This window comes from Rattus norvegicus, chromosome 1 (assembly GCF_021556685.1).
Source record: "Rattus norvegicus strain SHRSP/BbbUtx chromosome 1, alternate assembly SHRSP_T2T, whole genome shotgun sequence".
Classification (NCBI taxonomy): Eukaryota; Metazoa; Chordata; class Mammalia; order Rodentia; family Muridae; genus Rattus; species Rattus norvegicus.
In genome coordinates this window covers 107547026-107565205 of record NC_141534.1, presented here as the reverse complement: position 1 = coordinate 107565205, position 18180 = coordinate 107547026, and the positions used below count along the sequence as shown (strand labels likewise).

Sequence of the window (18180 nt, the reverse complement as noted above, 5' to 3'; positions counted from 1 at the left end):
AAAAAGCCTTCAACGTTTAATGTGATTTGTTAGATGGATACTCAAAGAGGCATCCAAGGATGAGCAGCCAGGGACCTGCCTACACCATGCTTTGTGTTCTACCAGACTTCTGGGCAAAACTTGTGAACAAGAGGACCGCTAAACACCACACAGTAGTTAAACACGAGGGCCAGAGGCAGGAAGCCCAGGAACAAGCCCTGTCCCCCGTCTTTGCCACTTATCCTCCCATGCCTCCTCACTTTTCTCATTGACGAAATGGGGCTGAGGACCAAATGGGAGCACCATGTGCTATGGAGCTTGGCAAGTCCACTGGAAGTTAGCCCCAGTCCCCTAAGCTTGTCCAGACTTGGAACAGATAGAACTAAGAACTGGGAGTTCTCAAAGGACAAATAGAAAAATCCAGAGGATGACTGGGGCCGAGCTCAGTGGAGGACCGCTTGCCCAGGATGCACACAAGGCCCAGACATTGATCCCCAGCATTGTAACAAACAAAAGATTATCCTGCCAGATAGAGCCAGGGAGAGCCACAAGTCAGAGATGGCCAGTGGGCAGCCCATCATTTATGGGGTTTGGGGTTTGGTTTTGTTTTGGGGGGGGTTGTTGTTTGTTTGTTTTTGTTCTGTTGTTTTGGTTTTCTGAGACAGGGTTTCTCTGTGTAGCCCTGGCTGTCCTGGAACTTGCTCTGTAGACCAGGCTGGCCTCAAACTTACAGACACCCGTCTGCCTCTGCTTCTCAAGTGCATGCCTGGCTTTCATTTCACCCAATAATAAATGGTTATTAAAGCTCATGGGCAAGATAGCGACATGGCAAATGCAGGTGTCCTATCTCCTCAGCTTCAGCCATCTGCTGCCATGTGAATGACGACCACCACTCTTGAATGGACTACCTTCTTTTAAAGGAGCCAGATATATAGACTGTGGTATAAAGATCTCATTTTTAAAAGTTAGCAACCTTTTCTTTGTTTCATTTTTATTAAACAGTATCAAAATGTCATGTTTGGAGTCTGGCTGGATAGGTGGCCCAGCCCTTAGGAGTACTTACTAGCTGCTCATGAAGAGAACCTGAGTTCAATTCCCAGCACCTACATAGCGGCTCACAACTGTCTTACTTCAGTTCCAGGAGATCTGACAACCACTCCTGGCCTCAGTGGGCACCAGACACACAAATAGTATACACACATACATGCAGGCAAAATACTCATACACATGAAACAATTTTTTTTTAAAGCCAATTGGGGGAAGGATGGGGGCTGTCCCATCCACAGGCTAGGATATGCACTGGTCTTCAAGGTCCTCTGTGGTAGTTTGGTCTGGACAGTCATCAGGTAAGTTTCTGTACTAAACAGAGCATCAGATTCTCCCAACCTCTTCCCTGCAGAACCTCAAGGCATCAAGGTGCACAGGAGAGTCCTGGGAACCCCATTTCTCATCTTCCTACTACCTCCAGATGATTATCCCCAGAAGGTCCATGATGCAAAAGTGGAACAGGCCCAATACAAACCAAAGCAGGCAGTGAGCAGCAAAGAGGACAGTTTTCCTTGGTTTATTTCAAGAGAACAAAGAGTCAGCCATCAAATTCTGTACAAAAACATGGTGTCAGAGTGTAGTTAGGTCACCACCTGGGTCAGCCAACCTCTTTCCCTTGCCTAAGCCCATAGCGTCCCCTTATTTATCAAAAACAGGACAAGCCTACCCTTCCCTCCCCCCACACAAAAAGCTAACAAATTCTGGGGGGGAAATCATGAAAAATTAGGAGACCCTCCTTAACTTTCTTCCTTCTTACCACCGATCCAGGAACTTGAAGGGAACATCGTGGTCACAGCCAAGGTGGGCAGGCAGACATTGGCAGACGTAGTGTTTGGCAACCATGGGGCTGGGGTGGGACCTTGGAGAAGGGGACAGACCTCCACCGGCCCTGGTCCAGAGAACACTCAAAACACAGTTTATAAAAAATCAGGGCCAGGTAGAAGAGAAAAAAGTCATCAGAATCAAAAACTAAATAGTGGAAAGATTTGTTTTTTGTTTTTCTTCTCTAAAAGGCAAAAGGCTACAAACAGCTCAGGTCCTGAGCTCCCCAGGAGAAGGGTCTTCCATGGACCCAAAACCCAGCTGGAGGGGCAGGGAGCCAGGAGAGGTGAGCTCTTCACAAAGTCAACTCTGGATGGGAAGGCTCTTGGTCTCCACAGCCTTTCTCTTCTCTGCCTCCTGCCCTGCCTCGGAGAAGGCTGGTGAGGCCAGGGTTACGCCGGCAAGCTCAGCTTCTTCCCCTTTAGGACTGTGGAGAGAGAGACAAGGTAGGCCTTACCTTCCACCTCCCACCCTGAGCAAGGGCCGCTGTGAGTTGTTCCAGGAAAGGGAAGCCCCAGAACTCTGCATCCTGAACTACTAGGTTGAGTCTAGATCAACCAGGAGTGGAACAAGAATCATGACCTTGTCACACGGCCTGAGCAGAGGAGGTCATAAGCACGCTTTGTTTTGCTATAGAAAGGGGTAGACAGACTGGCAGGGTTGACAAGATTCCCTACCCCTTCCAATGCGCCAAGCCTTAATTCTTGGGCCTGAGTACAACCTGACCTCCAAGCTCTTGTCTTGCTTGTCCCAGACTCTTTGTATTTTTGTGATGCTTAGGCTAGCCTGAAACTCAGCACAACCCTGCCTTAGCCTCCACGGTGCTGGGATAACAGACTGGGCCTTACTGCCTCTTTCCTTCACATACTGATTCCCGGCCTTTAGGTTTTTGCTTAATCATCACTTTAAGATGCCCACAGGCCGTGGTTAAGGCAGGTCCCACCCTGGTACCTCATCCCCTCAAGAATGCATGCCTGCCTTCACCCATTCAGTGCTCCTCTCATCGCTAGAGTCTTCCCATACGGCTCATGCACCACCATCCTCAGCAGGACCTAAGAGAGGATGGGCCTCGGCTACCGTCTCCACTACAGCTGACACGACAGAGACTCAAGAGTTCATACAATGAGATGAATGAATCTCACTGGACAAGAGTCCCTGCTCTGCCTGTTCTCCACTTGTAGTAATCCAGCCTGAGAGTCAAAATTTGAGCCTCAGGGACACAGGGTTTGGAGTCTAAATAGGGGATAGTGAAACCCCCAAAGCCAGAAAAAGAAGCCCCATCCCTCAAGTGATATTTAGGCATAAACAGACCCTGGGCCCATGGAATATAGGAGTGGGGAGGGAGCAGACCTTCCAGCCAGCCCTGCACCCCAGCTACCTTTGGTGATGTAGAGGTAGAAGAAATCGCAGTAGAGGACTGTCTGGACCAGGCCAGCAACAATGGCGATGAGGTCAAAGAAGCCCTCGAAGTGGTAGCGCCAGATCCAGTTGAAGAGATAGAGTGTACGGTAGACACCCAGTGCGAACAGGTAATGGCTGGTGATGGTCTCTGCCTCGCCCGTCTTGCTCACCATGAACAGCTGTGGCAAGATAGCCACTGACTCCAGGTAGATGGAGAAAGTCCAGAGGATCTGCAGAGGTAAGGGACAGGATGAGGCTCTGCCAGCAGCATCACAGGACAAGAACTCAAGATGTGCCCCTCCCGAGTGAGCCCATACTGCCAGGCCACCATCCTGACCTCATCCCAGCCTCTAACTGAAGCCTGAGGTGATCAGACCCTTTCCCATGACCACAGAGCTCAGCAGCAGGGCCAGGGGCCGGGCCAGAGCTCATGCGCACTTTCTACATCTCCACCTCCATGTCTCTGCCTCGTGAGGCAGAGGTAGGTGGATCCCTGAGTTCACTGGTCTACAGGCAAGGATACACAGAGGGACCCCTCCAAAAACTCCAAAATGACATACAGACTGTTATTCCCTTGCTTAAAATTCCTTGATGGCTTGTTACTAGTCAGAATAAAATCTAGACTGAAGACCTTTCCCTCTCTTCCCTCTCTGGGCAGCACAGACCAAGTTTCCTCCTGCCTCAAGGCCTTTGCACTCGCTCTTCCCCAGCTTATCATCCCACTGAGCCCTGCCAACCTCAGCAGCCAGTCACTTCCTGGAAAAGGCCCACCTTGGACATTCTTCCTCCAAGAATCATGACAATTTGCCTTTTTGGATTGTTTTATTTAAAATTAAAGTATGGGGCTGGTGTGATGGCTCAGTGATTAAGCATACTGGCTGCATATCTAGAGGACCTGGTTTTAGTTCCCAGCATCCACATGGCCCTCACAACTGTAACTCCAGTCTCAGGAAATCCAATACCCTCTTCTGGCCTGTGGGGTGAGGTGTATATGCACTACACAGACATACACGCAGGTAAAACACCCCCTATAGTGCTTTGAATATGCTTGGCCCAGGGAGTGGCACTATTAGGAGGTATGCCTTGTTGGAGGAAGTGTGTCACTGTGGGGGTGGCCTTTGAGACCTTCCTGCTAGCTGCCTGGGAGACAGTCCTCCCCTAGCTGCAGTTGGATCAAGATGGAGAACTCTCAACTCATCCCCCATCACGCCTGTCTGGACGCTGCCATGCTCCCACCTTGATGATAATGGACTAAACCTCTGAACCTGTAAGCCAGCCCCAATTAAATGGTGTCCTTTATAAGAGTTGCCTTGGTCATGATTGTCACAGCAGTAAAACTCTAAGAAGTTGGTACCAGGGACTGGGGTATTGCTATGATAGGCCTGACCATGTTTTTGTTTGAAAGAATATGGATTTTAGGACTTTAGATTTGAAAAGCCATGGAATGCTTTAAGTGGGACATAATGGGCCATGCTAGTAGGAATATGGGGGTTAAAGAGATGGCTCAGCAGTTAAGAGCACTGACTGCACTTCCAGAGGTCCTGAGTTCAATTCCCAGCAACTTCTCTGGTGTGTGTGATGACAGCTACAGTGTACTCAGATACCTAAAATAAATAATTCTTTAAAAAAAAAAGAGAGAGGCCATGTTCCAGCCCCAACAAGCAGAACTCCACAGCTTTGGCCATGTGGCTCTGGCTTTAGAGTTCAGAGTAAAAGGGACTGGTGGGACAGTTGATGCTGGTTAGCTGGAGCTCAGAAATTATCAGTGATAGAAAGAGACCAACATCAGTGAGGAGAAATCTGGTAAGTGTTTTCTGAAAGCACAAAGAAGCTGTATCCCAGAGGCAGCCAAAGTTGTACCTGGTGCTGGTAGCTAGACTTGATAATGTGTAAGAATCACCAGGTGTTAGTACTTTTGAAGGTCTGAAGGAGTCATAAAGAGGGGCTGGGGCTTGGCACTGTGAGAGGCCCTGGAAGGCCATTGGTAAAGGTTGAGTCACAGCTGCAGTTGACAGCTCAGGACTGAAGTTGTCATGAAAAGGAACTGAGGCTTGGCACCAGGAAGAGAGTCTATGAGAGGTTATTGGTGAAGCCTAGTTGCTATGGAAGACCCCAGTGTATTGGAGATGCCAGTACCATGGGATGATCACCAAGAACAGCAGCAGCCGTGGAATGGATCAGCCTGAAGTTAGAGTGCTACAGAGGGCAGAGCTGGAGAAGTGACCCAAGCCCTTCGGAGGAGCCCAGAAAATCATGTGTGGATCCCAGACATTGGAACAGAAGCTGCCAGGTTGAAGTTGTCTTGGAGACCCCAACATGTTCAAGATGCCAGAGCCATGGGACGCCTGCTGAGGAAAGCTGCTAACAGGAGTGGAAACAGCCAGGGAAAGTAGTTTGTTGCAGTCAACAAAGCTGAAAGGAGCTAGAGCTCCGAAGAGCGGTTTTACATCAGGCATGGAGATGCAGCGTTTGGAGTTTGCCCAGCTGGGTTTTTGGTCTTCCTTCAGTCTAGTATTTCCTCACTATGACATTTTGTAAAGGTAATGTATACCCTGTGATGTTGGAGGTATGTGATCTGCTTTTTAATTTTTACTTTATAGGGGATTAGAGAAGTGACTGGCTGACTCTCAGAGGAGACTTTGAACCTTTAACATTGTCAAGACTGTTATATGGAGTATGGACTTCTGAAGTTGGACTAAGTGTACTTTGCATTATGCTATGGGTAGGCATGGCCCCCAAAGATTCATATGTTTGAACAAGCCTATGGGGCCAGGGAGTGGAATATAGTGGTTTGAATGTGCTAGGCCCAGGAAGTGGCAACTATTAGGAAGTGTGGCCTTGTTGGAGGAAGTGTGTCACTGTAGGGGTGGCCTCTGAGACCCTCCTCTTAGCTGCCTGGGAGACAGTCTTCTCCTGGCTGCAGTTGGACCAAGACACAGAACTCTTAGCTCCTTTCCAGCACCATGCTTCCTGCCTTGATGATAAAGGAAGGGCTGAACCTCAGAACCTGTAAGCCAGCCCCAATTAAATGTTTGTCCTTTGTAAGAGTTGGCTTGGTCACGGTGTCTCTTCACAGCAATGAAAACTCTAAGGCACCCACACACATAAAAATGTTTAAGAAAAAGTTTATGTGGGGCTGGAGAGATGGCTCAGTGGTTAAGAGCACTGACTGCTCTTCCAGAGATCCTGAGTTCAATTCCCAGCAACTACATGGTGACTCACAACTATCTGTAATGGGATCTGATGCCCTCTTCTTGTGTGCCTGAAGACAGCAACAGTGTACTCATACATAAAGTAAAATAATTAAAAAAGAAAAAAGTTTATGTGTATGTATGTTTAGCTTGCATATGTATCTGTGCCCAACATGGTGCCTGGAGAGACCAGAAGAGAGTGGGTGCTGGGAATCAAACCCCCAGCACTGGAATATCAGCAAGTGCTTATAATGACTGAGCCGTCTTTCCAGCCCTATTTATGTGCATGTGTGTGTGCACCAGAGTATATGTGTGTGTACCACAATACAAGACAATACACTCAGTACAAGAGCATATCAGATTCCCTGACTTTCAGGCAGTTGTTAGCTACAATGTGCTGGATGCTGAAGTCAACCAAGTCTTCTGCAAAAATCAACACATGAAGAGGCATGTGCTCGGGAGGCAGAGCTGGCCACATTTGAGGCCAGCCTGGTCTACAGAGCGAGTTGCAAGACAGCCAGGGATACACAGAAAGACCTTGTCTTGAAATACCAAACCAAACCAAACCAAACCAAACCCGAAACAAGTGATCAACCACTGAACCACCTCTCCTGCACCCTTGTTTTGTTCTGGGGTGTTTGAGACAGGTGGTACTACCCAGCCTGTCAGGCCTGGACCTCACAGAGCACCTCCAGCTTCTCCAGTGCAATGCTCTGTCAAACTTGGCCTCTTTGTTTACTTTCTCAAAGAATCTTGGTCTAAAGCCTGGGCTGTCGTGGAGCCAGCACTGGACCCAGGAACCCGTTATCACTACATACGAGTTAGTCTACTGCACGTGGCATGCCATCCAGTCACGGCTCCTTTCTGTGAATCCTATGAGGCCTGGAACCTGTGTCTTGTTCACCTCAGGGTCCTCAGCACCAGGCACAGCTCCTGAACCAGGGCAATGAGTCACCTAGAGTGAGCAGCTGCAAAGGGTGCCCATGTACAACAGAAGCCCCCCTAAGGGAGCATGGCCAGCCACCCTGATGACCAGGTCATCACAGCCTCTGAAAGTCTCTCTCTGAAAGTCCCACCTGGGGCACACGGTCAGCTACATACCCGAAACCTCCCCTCAGAGAACAAAGGCAGGTGGCAGCTGTGGCTTCTCCCTGGTTGTTTTGGTTTGCAGGAAGGAAGTGAGAAAGACAGGACATGCTGGTAACAACGTCTGGTACACCATGGGACACCAAGTGGCCTCTGCCTTAACATTTCAAGGTGGGTCCAGCTGTGATCCTCATTATACAAATGAGCAAACTGAGGACCCAAGGACTAAGAACCCCACTCCTGGCAGGTGGACTCCAGGCCTGTCCCCTTCCCTGGCTACCCAGACTCCTCCGGGAGGTCTTTCGAGGGATAAATAGACCCATTAGGCTGCACAGCACTCAGCTCTTATCCCTGGGGGACCCTCGGGGACTGAAGCACAGCATTAAAAAAACCACTAAAGTTTGATGTCTGAATTATTTTTTAATTTTTTTTTTTTTTTGGTTTACTTCATGTGTGTTACTGTGGGGGTTTTTTCCCCCTTATTTTGTGTGTATGTATATGTGTGAAAAAGAGACAGACAGACAGACAGACAGACAGACAGACAGACAGACACTGACTCACATAGGCCAGGCTGTCCTTTAACCTGGAGATCCACCTGCTGGATTAAAAGCATGACCCACCATGCTCAGCTACATTTTTCTTTTTAAACGTGTAGCCCAGGCTGGCCTCGAACTCGTGATCCTTCTGCCTCTGCCTCCTTCAGTAAATCCTACCAGTGTGCACCACCACAACCAGCTCAGCCACATTTTTAAATTAATGTATATGAATGTTATGTTCATGCCTGGGGCCACAGAGGTCAGAAAAGGGTACCGGGTCCCCTGGAACTTGAGTTAGAAGGTTGGGATCAAACGGGTAAGCGTGTGAAAACTGGGCTACACCCTTCTGAAGATGCCCTTAGTCACGTCTCTCCAGACCCAGGAATGCTTTTTAAGATTTGTTTTTATTTTTATTTATGTGTATGTCTGTATATCTATAGAAGTGAATGCCACATATACATTGGGTGCCTGTGGAGGACAGAGAAAAAGCATAGGACCCCTGGACCTAAAGTGACAGTAGTTGTGAACGCCTGATCCAGGTCAGATTCTGGGGACCAAATCCTGCAAGAGCCGGGAATACTCTTAACCACCAAGCCTCTCTAGCCTGGAATCTGAACTTCGTTTTGTTTTATTTATTTATTTATTTATTTATTTTCTTTTTTTCGGAGCTGGGGACCGAACCCAGGGCCTTGCACTTGCTAGGCAAGCGCTCTACCACTGAGCTAAATCCCCAACCCGTTTTATTTATTTTTTTATTATTCTTCATTCATTCATTCATTCTTTTGGGGGCAGGATCTCACTATGTATTCTTGGCTGGCCTGGAGCTCACTGAGATCTACCTGCGTCTGCCCCAGATTAAAGAAAGGCACCTGGAGAGCTATGGTGGTACAGGCTTGTAACCGCAGCTCTTGGGAGGCTGAAGCACAAGTATTAAACTGATGGCCATTCTGGCGGGCACAACAAAATCTTGTCCTAGAAGTTATTTCCCCTCTTAAAGTGTACTACTTACTAGCATAGGCTCAGAAAACAGTCACCCTCTCTGCTTACCCCACCTCAGTCAGTCCCCCAACCTGGAAAGTAAGTCCTGTAACCCAGCTCAGCTGTGGCAGGGAATAAATCAACGGTTTAGTAATGCCCTGTGCAGCTCAGTGATAGTGGCGCGTTTGTACAGTCAGGGTCTAGCTGGGCTCCCACCACAACAGCCACCTTGCCTCTGCTACTTCTGGAGCCCATGGGCCAATGTTGACTTTAGCCCGCACAGTGCTCTTACTAATATATTTTGAGCTTTGCACAGTGGCAGTATCACAGCCAATGAAGTTTATCCAAGGTGCAATTATTGCTAATTGAAAACTCTTCTCCTGGTGTGGTATTGAAAACTCTTCTCCTGGTGTGGTAGTGGCACACGCCCTTTGATCCCAGCACTCAAACGTAGGAGACAGAGGCAGGCAGCTCTCTAGAGTTCCAGGGCAGCCTGGTCTACAGAGCAGCCAGGGCTACAGAGAAATCTCTTCTCAAAAAAACAAAAACAAAAACAAAAAAATAACAACAAAAAATAATTTTTTCCCAATATTCCACCATGACCATTGGCACTGGTAATTTTTATCAATCACTATGGAGACATAAAAATAAGAGAGAAGGGGGGCTGGAGAGGTGGCTCAGCGGTTAAGAGCACTGACTGCTCTTCCAGAGGTCCTGAGTTCAAATCCCAGCAACCACATGGTGGCTCACAGCCATCTGTAATGAGATCTGATGCCCTCTTCTGGTGTGTCTGAAGTGTACTCATAAAAATAAATAAATCTTAAAAAAAAAAAAAAAAAAAAAAAAAAAGAGAGAAGGAAAAAGAAATATATCTTGAATATGTGGCTAAAACTTTAAAGCTAGATCTTGTCCGAGGACTCCCAAATTTCAGCTTGTGTTGAAAACCTATCTGACCAGCCAGGGCTGGCTTCCCATAAGACAGGAGTGAGCTGCAAAGGAAGGAGTTCCAGTTGATGGAGGCCAGAGTTGGACACATACAGACCCAACCCTAACACCAAAGGGTTAAAAATCAACAGCTACCACCTGGCGGTGGAAGTGCCATAGAGTGCTAGCCAGTCCCTCAACAAATGCTGACTTTCTCATCTCAAACCAGACCGCTCCAAAAACACTAACCTCCCTCACAGCTGAGAGAGCTGGAGTGCTCAGGGGTGCACAGGACCTAGACTCCATCCCGCACATTACACAAGGGTGCTAAGTGGTAGGGACTAACTTCCTTTTATGGTTGTGTATCCTTTTAGCTGCTGTTAGCTTTTGATGGCTGAGCCATCCCTCCAGCCCCTCATTTCCCCATTTTACAAAAAACCCAAGTGTACATGGGTCCATAGTCCCACTGCTGTCCAGTTGAAGAAGCTTCCAGTCCCTGTACCTCAGCTGAGTCTCTGCATATAACCAACAGGCAACCCTGAACTCAGTAACCCTCTCATGGCCCATCTTACAATGGGGAAACTGAGGCAAAGACAAGACAAGCCACAGGCTGAAGTCATTAAAGTAGAAATAGGAGCTCCCAGCCAGGGGATACGACATACAGCTATCATCCAGGCAATAAAGCAAGAGGATTGCAAGTTCTAGGCCAGCCTTTGAACCAGAGTAAGCCCCTATCTCAAAACACCAATGACTGACAGTGGCTCGAGGACAAAGCACTGGCCTCTCATGCACAAGGCCCTAGACTTTATCTCTAACACTTCCTGAGAGGAAAAAAACAACTAAAATTCTGATGTGGATCTGAGACTTAAATTCAGGTGGCCTCACCTCAGAGCTCGTATTGCCATCCCTAACCCTATCAGCCCAGTTCTTACTGGACATTCGGATGACACAAGGACCGGTTTCCTCATCTGAAAACGGGGTGCTACTCGATGCAGAGCAGCACAAAGTATGCAGTGTTGTGACTGTCTTCACAATGTCTGCCACCATGAACCTAGGCTGGGCATGTAGCTCCTAAATGAGGAAGCCTCAGCAAACTGTGTAGAGGAAAACACCTGACAGAGCCTGCTGTCAGACACTCTGCCCCTGCCCAACCACTACACAGTCCCAGCAGAAACTTACCTCCAGAGGGGTGAAGTCATGGTTAACCAGGAACGCCAAAACAGCAGTAGGAACAACGAGGAACTCCACCCGGAAAGTGTCGTGGTTCCCATCATACGTAGCTTTGAACTTGCTGTAGATCATCCACACCGTGGTAAAGGAACAAGCTATGTAGACCACCTGATAAGAGGATAACAGAGCACCTCAGCTCACAGGTAAGGCCTCAGGTAGTGAGTGAGAAATCATGCTCCCAGCCACCTCCCCTCAGACCATATGTCTAGGCCCAAGCCTCTTTAGTGGCTCCTCCCTGATCCCTGGCCTGGAACCCTGCCACAGGGGGCTGACTGCAACTCTACCTTCATGCAGGTATTGTAGAGTGAAATGTAGTTGGTGAACAGGTCCAGATATCGGGCAGTGAACACCACAGCAAACAGGACTTGGCTCTTCCCTGAAATGCCTGGTTGAGACAGAGAACGAGGGGCAGGGTGGGGGGAGCTGGAGGTGGGCTACTTGGGCAATAATAAACTAGCATGCAGCGCCTGGGCCAGCCGGCTGGAGCTCTAGAAAACAGCGGTCCCCAAAGGCCTTTAAGCCTGAGCACGGCCCTTTCCCACCATCCACAGCCAGGGGGCAGCCGGCCCCAAAAATACTACAGACCGAGGCTCCATCCCAGGCTAGGCCTCGCCGGTACTTCTGTCTCCTTCAGGCTCCCCTGACAGTCTGGACCTACATTGGGACTTAGGAAAAGCCCTGCCTGACTTCAGCCTCCCAGTCGATCACCTTCCTCCGGCTCCCTTCCTGGCCTTCCACAGTCCACGTCACCAACTCCCAGCCACCTCCCCGCCTGCCATGGCTCCTGGTTCCCAGCCCCGGAACACCCATAGCTGTCCCAAAGGGTGCTGCAGAAGGTTGAACTCAGCGCCCGAAGCCACCCCCACCAAAGTATGTGTACCCCTTAGTCTAGGGAAAGGAGTTGACCCCCTGGTGACCCTAGAACTAGAAGAGTGATCCCCAGCAGGCAGTCCGGGAGGACTCTGACCTGCCGAGCTCCAACCTTCCCTGTTCCCCAGGGCGGCCCGCTCCCGCCCCCTCTCCGCGGGGGGAGCTCTCACCCGCACACGATCGGGACTTCCAGATTTTGAGCAGTAACAAGATGATAGCTAGGAGGTGGGAGAGGTCTCCCAGGAATCGGAAGAGGTTCATGACTGGAGGACTCGGGCAGGGCTGAGCTGGGGGGGAGGCTGGCCGGCCGGGCTGCCCCGGAGCTGTGGTGCTGCTGGGCTGAGGGCGGGAGAGAAGCCCTTTGGTAGCTCAGCTCCGGGGAAGGGGCTCTGGAAGGTGAGCCGAGGCCGGAGCTGGTGGTAAAAGCTGGCTGGGAGAAAAAGGAGGAGGGCCGAGGTGGGAAGGGAGGAGTCTGGGCTGGAGCGCCACCCCAAGGGCGGGTTGACTCTCTGGCGCCCTCTGGCGCCTGCCACCTGCCTTGCAGAGTCGTATGCAATAAGCTTTCCTCAGCCTTCTACAATTGCTGGAAGGGTCTTTAGGGCCCCACATTCCCAGGTGCCTTCTCTTTAGTAAAGAACTGTAGAGAGTCCGCCTAACCTCTGCCCTTAAGCAGGAATCCTGGAGTCTGAATTCTGAATCTAAAGATTCTAGCGCTGCCTTGTGTGATGGTGCAACCCAAATCTAAGTACTGGGAGGATGAAGCAGAGGGACTCGAAGTTTCAGGCCCAGGGCTTCACAGTGACCGTCTCTATTCCTGAACAAATTATTAATTCTAATATTAGTAGTAACAACAACTACAGTCTTGGAGATTAAGAGGGTAGACTTCTGGCTTTGTCTGTGATCTCTAGTCCCAGTTCAGTGAGAAGACCCAGGCCTCACTGCCACACACCCACAGGGATCCAAACCGAGACTACTGTCTCTACAATCCTATCCCTGACAATCACTTTATTGCTCAACATTCTAACCTGGGAATCCACATCCGTAATCCTATCCTCCTTGTAAGACCAAAATGTCAGGCCCTGGCTCTTTCAGAAACAGTCAGCATGACCTGTATCCTCCCAGATCTTAGGGCACAAGAAGCCACTCCAACAGTGGGCACGAGGGCAGAAGTCTGATACGATTGCTATAAACCTAGGTCCCAGGCCCTGCTCCAGAATTCTTCCCTCTACACATTCATACTCTCCTGTCTCTTCCCCTCCTCCCCCTCCCTCCCCCACCTCCAGCTTCCATTTACAGTGACCCAGGAAACCTGAAGCACACTCCTCCCATGTTACAGATACTAAGGACTGTCCTACCAGGGGCAAGATGGACAGCACTCAGAGACCTCAAAGGCAGGGCTGTGGTATAGGCTGTTTTCCTCCAAGGAACTGAGTACTCATGGCTGTGAGAGCCCAGTCCTTCACCGATCAAGTGATCCCTCAGTGAAGAACTCACGCAAGATTTGGTCTGACAGAAAAGGACTAAGGGGAGCCTGTGGTCTGAGAAAGGAAGGCTGGGACCTAAGATTCTGGCTCTGAGAGAACAGGGCCGGCATTGGTCCCTAGATCTGAGACAGGAGATCCAAAGCTTGGAGTCCAGGGAGAATCTGAACCCCTGGTTTGGAGGAAGAATGGCTGGGATCTAAACCCTAGGTTACAAAAAATAATAGTGCCAGAGTCTGGGTACCTAGGCCTGAGAGAGAAGGGCTGAGTGTGGACATCTGGGTCTGGGGGAGGAGGGAACTTGGATCCAGCCCTATCAGCCTAGGGGGAAGAACTAGGGTCTAGCCCCTTGGGTATGAAGGAGGTGGACTGGCATCTGGATATCTGGGTCCAAGGGATAAGGGACTTGAAGTCTAGACTCCTGGCTCCAAGATAGACAGTCAGCTTGCATCCTGCCTCTGGGACCATAAAACTCACAGGATGGGTCTCAGTATGGCGGATGTTGAAGTGCAGAAGAGGGAAGGGGCAAGTGGCAGTGACTCCAGCCCTCTCTCTAGGTCTCAAACTGTCTGTACCAGACAGTGTCCTTCCTTGTCCATCCACCTCTGCTTCCTCCCATTTCATCGCAGCCCCTCGGTCCCATGTCCCATGAGAAAAACAGAGGTTTCAAAAAGGGGTAAGGGCTGGCCCCCTCCCTCAGACCTAATGGGAGGAGGGGTCCCTAGGGAAGCCAAGAGGGGGGTGGCTGTGGGTCTCCTGGCAGGGAGGGACGGGGACTGAATGTTAATCGCATCCTGAGTGAGTGTGCGAGAACAGCGAGTGTGCGAGTCCCTCCCGCTCTGGCTCCTGCAAGCCGCGGCCGCTGCCGTTGCCACCAGCCACCCTCCGCCTGCGCCCGCAGCCTCCTCGGCCAGCAGCGCCCTGTTGAGGGGTATCAGCCTGGGTGGGTCCGCCTGGCCCCCAGGGGTCTCTCGCGCTACAGCCATTTGCTAGGTGAGGATGTGTGTCTTGGAGTGAGGCTGGCTGGTGGGGGGGGTGTGTCTGTAAGGGCTGCAGCGGCGGTAGCTGAGGGAGGAGGGGTCTGTCTGTCTGGACCGACCCTGAGCCTCCTACCTGCATCTCGAGGGGCCCCCAATCGGTTCCTTGAGCTCCCAAACCTGAATGGATGGTGTGCACCTGGGTTCTGTGCCTCCTGCCTGCATCCAGCCGAGTGTCTGTGTGTCCCCGGATGCCTGTGTCCTCCTGTCTGTCCAAACAGCCACTGAGAGCAGCGACAACACGCCCATGTTGGGGCCCTGCGCAAGCGTGTGTGTGTGTGTGTGTGTGTGTGTCTCCCTCATCAAGCTCCGGGGGTGTTGAGGGGGAATCCCGGGGAAGTGAGATTGTATGTGTGAGCATCTGCATGTGTGTTTCTGCCTGTGCTTGAGAGTGGGGGAACTAACGGGGGGGGGGGGTCTGGAGGTGGCCAAGCAAGGAATGGACAAGCAGTTCCCCTGACAGGCAGCCTCACACTCCTTATAAAACATACACACGAGCCATTGGCTTCAGAGGTGACCCAGACAGACAGACAGAGACAAGGGAGGGGGTGCTGTGAGCACAAAGGGGGTGCCAATAAGCTAGGGAGAAGTAATGGGACATGCCAGCCAGGGGAGGAGCCCAGACTGAAGCCGGCAGAGGGGGGCACCCCAGGTGGGTGGAGGGGGATCCCCATGGGGTCAGGCCGCAAGAGGACACCCCGACAGCCTCCGCAATGTCCGGGGCCCAACTTCCAGCGCAACATGTGTAGCCTCATCCTTGCCTAGTCTGGTGGCCGCAACCTTGGGGGACAGGGCAGGGCAGGATCAAGAAGAGGAGGGACAGAGCCGGGACAGGCAAAAGGTCCCCGCCACTGCTGCCTGCACTGCTGCTGCTGCTGCTGCTGCCTCCGCTGCCGCCCTGGGCCTGGCCCCCAACCAGCTCCCCAACACTCTACGGAATCTTTGGGTCTCTGGACGCTGGTTCCGGTCCTGGCCCCCCAGCAATTTCCTCCAAAGAACAGGGTCATGAAAAGGTAAGGCTGGGCAGGGGATGCAGGGGTGGGGGTGGGGACATGGCCCCCTCCAATCTAGGGCAGGGAAAGTTGGCCAGGGACCTCAAGGAGGGAAGGGGTTTGAATGCAAGCAAACCAAATGTCTCTGCCCCCTTGTCCCTCAGGGGCTGTCTTCCATCTGCTTGTGCTTGCTCTCTCTTTCTCACTGCCCCTTTCCTGGATTTCTACACCTCAAAACCACCCAAGCCTTCTATTCCTCCCACAGGCGTTACCCTGTCCCCGGCTTCCCATAGCTGAATCCCACCTCTGTCAGTCTCTCCACCTCACCTTCTCTATACCCCTCCCTGCATCAGTCTCCCCATGCCTGGCTATCCCTCTCTCCTCTCGCTTTCCCCTCCCACCTCGGAGCTATGAGTCTGCTATTAATACCCCTGCCAAGGACCTTGAGGGCGTCCAGTGACCGGCACCCAGCCCCAAGCAGCCACCCCTTCCTCAAGGTTCTGGAATGCCCTTCCAGAATTGGGATGGGGACGTGTGTGTGTGTGTGTGTGTGTGTGTGTGTGTGTGTGTGTGTGAGAGAGAGAGAGAGAGAGAGAGAGAGAGAGAGAGAGAGAGAGAGAGAAGTGGAGGGACAGGAAGCTCTCTGCAGCACAATAAGGAGAAGCTGTTGATCAAAGCTTCTCCCCATTCCCATGATGGATTAGGGGGCAATGGAGACACTGAGACCCTCTTCCTCCTTATACCATGGATAAGATATGAGGGGAACAACTGGGAAGGCCAGAGCTAGTGAGCTGCAAGGGTGTTGGGACTGATGGGGTCTGAGGCAAAGGGGGGGCTCCTTAAAGGAGAACAAGACAGGAACTAAGACTCTCAGGTGTTGGGACGGGATGATGCCAGGATGCCTGGGCCCTAAGAAAGATGAGTGGGCTGCAGTGCTGAGTGATTTGGGGTACCTGTCCGTCAAGTTCAGTCAGGAATTTAGGAAGGGCAAGCACTCCTTACAGAGCAGGCTGGGGGCTGGGGTGGGGGTTTCTTAGGCCCCTCTAGGATGGAAATAAAAGGCTAAACTCACAAGGTGGAGGTTGGTATGGACTTTGCCAACCCTGATGTGAGCTCTGAGGACTTTGCTTTCAGAGAACTGATAATAGGGTATGAGGGCTGGGTAGAAAGGTTGCCCTCAAGAGCCCTTTATGTGAAAACACTGCCTCCCAACAGGGGTGGGGCTGAGGCTGCCCTCCTAGGCCTCACAGTGACAAGGACCTTGGACCCCCCAAAAAGCAGAGGCCAGGGTCTGAGAAGTGGAGGAGGGGGCTGATGGCTGAGCAGCCACTAGGAAGGGAGAGAACCAGTATTAACCCCGCGGGGGCCAGGCCACAGCTGTGTGTTATTTTGGGGAGAAAGGGGGGCTATTCTGAGCAGGGACTGAGCCAGCTGCTTGGGAAGGGAAGGCAATGGGGAGGAGGACAGGGGGAGGTATGGCCTGCAGGAGGGGGCACTCCTTCCCCTGGGGAGACAGGAGTCCAGGACCTCCAGAAAGGTGGGGTGCTGATTTGGAAGATGAGGTCTCCAGCCAGGGCAGGGGTTGTGGGCCTTTGCCCCAACCCTTGCTGTCTAGAGTGGACTGGCCTGTGCTACCATGGCAACCAGACAGGAGACTGACAGCCAAGAAAGAACCCTTCTGTATCTGGACCCTGGCCCATTCAGGAAGCCCCCAGTGCAGGCCCTCGGAGCTTTATGGAGCAGAGATCAGGTCCCCAGAGCCCTCCTCAGGTCTCATACCCAGGAGCCTGGGATACTAGCCCACCCACTCCAGGCAACTAGTATTCAACAGGGGCCACCAGAGGCAACACTCTTCTTCCTTTAATTTACTAAATTGCTCTGGGCTGGAAGCCAGGGACCCCCCCCAGCTCTCCACAGCTGTGCCCCCAACCCCAAGACTGGCCTGTGACTCAGTTTCATCAAGAATGAAAATGAGGGGGCAGGGACAGGAGGAGGGGGCTAATGGCTTGGGGCGGTGGGTATTTTCTCTCCTTGGATACCCAACTAATTTCTCCCCTCTCTCTCCCCCCCCACACCTGGCCCCCTTTCCCTCTCCGGTGCCCCCTTTCTTTCGCCCTTTTATTCTCATTCCCTCACCACCTGGCTCTGCCTGGCTTTCATGTATGCTGGGCACCTCCCGGGTGGGGGTCCGGGCTTTGCCTTGCCTCGCTATTTCTGTCTTCTCTGTCTTCCATTTGCTCTGCTTGCCTTTCTCCCTCTCCACTCCTTCTTCCTGAGGTTGGTGTGTGCCTGACTCTGGGTGTCTGTGGGTCCCTGACTTGCCTTCCATACCCCCCAACTTTCTCATCTCTCCGCCTCCCTGTATTTCCCTCCGCATCTCTCCTCGCCTCACTACCATCCTCTGCCGTGCTCCCTCTCCTGGGTCTGTGTCCCTGTGAGCCTTGCCTTCCCATCTCTCTTCACTCTTTCCCCTCTCCTTGACCATCCTTCGCTGTCCCCCTCTCCTTTGCTCTCACTCTGGTTCTGTTCCTGGGTTTTTGTCCCATCTCTGGGTCTCTTTCCAATCTGTACGATCACTGTCCATTCCATCCCCGCGTTCTCCCCCC

At 51.6% G+C, this 18180-nt stretch overlaps 2 protein-coding genes and 1 pseudogene across 3 annotated transcripts in view; 2 read left to right on the top strand and 1 right to left on the bottom strand.

Annotated features, from left to right (window-relative positions):
- Window positions 1-1527: 1527 nt before the first annotated feature.
- Kdelr1 (KDEL endoplasmic reticulum protein retention receptor 1) lies at window positions 1528-12507 on the bottom strand. Of its 2 annotated transcripts, none has more exons than XM_087569526.1 (5): window positions 12162-12507; window positions 11479-11579; window positions 11144-11302; window positions 3227-3479; window positions 1528-2275 (listed from the first exon to the last, which is right to left on the bottom strand). In XM_087569526.1, exons 2-5 carry the CDS (start codon window positions 11482-11484, stop codon window positions 2241-2243), a joined length of 453 nt encoding a protein of 150 aa, XP_087425652.1. In that variant the 5' UTR covers window positions 11485-11579; window positions 12162-12507; the 3' UTR covers window positions 1528-2240. The 2 variants fall into 2 exon arrangements, with proteins under 2 accessions (XP_087425652.1, NP_001017385.1); NM_001017385.1 differs by having other exon boundaries at window positions 12235-12414.
- Window positions 9345-9423, top strand: LOC134485295 (U4 spliceosomal RNA; annotated as a pseudogene).
- A 2371-nt stretch (window positions 12508-14878) lies between the features above and the next one.
- The window catches only part of Grin2d (glutamate ionotropic receptor NMDA type subunit 2D), a 36801-nt gene continuing 33499 nt past the window's right edge, over window positions 14879-18180 (top strand). The window contains 1 exon segment of the mRNA NM_022797.2: window positions 14879-15595. The gene's annotated coding sequence lies outside the window, so the exon portion shown is untranslated.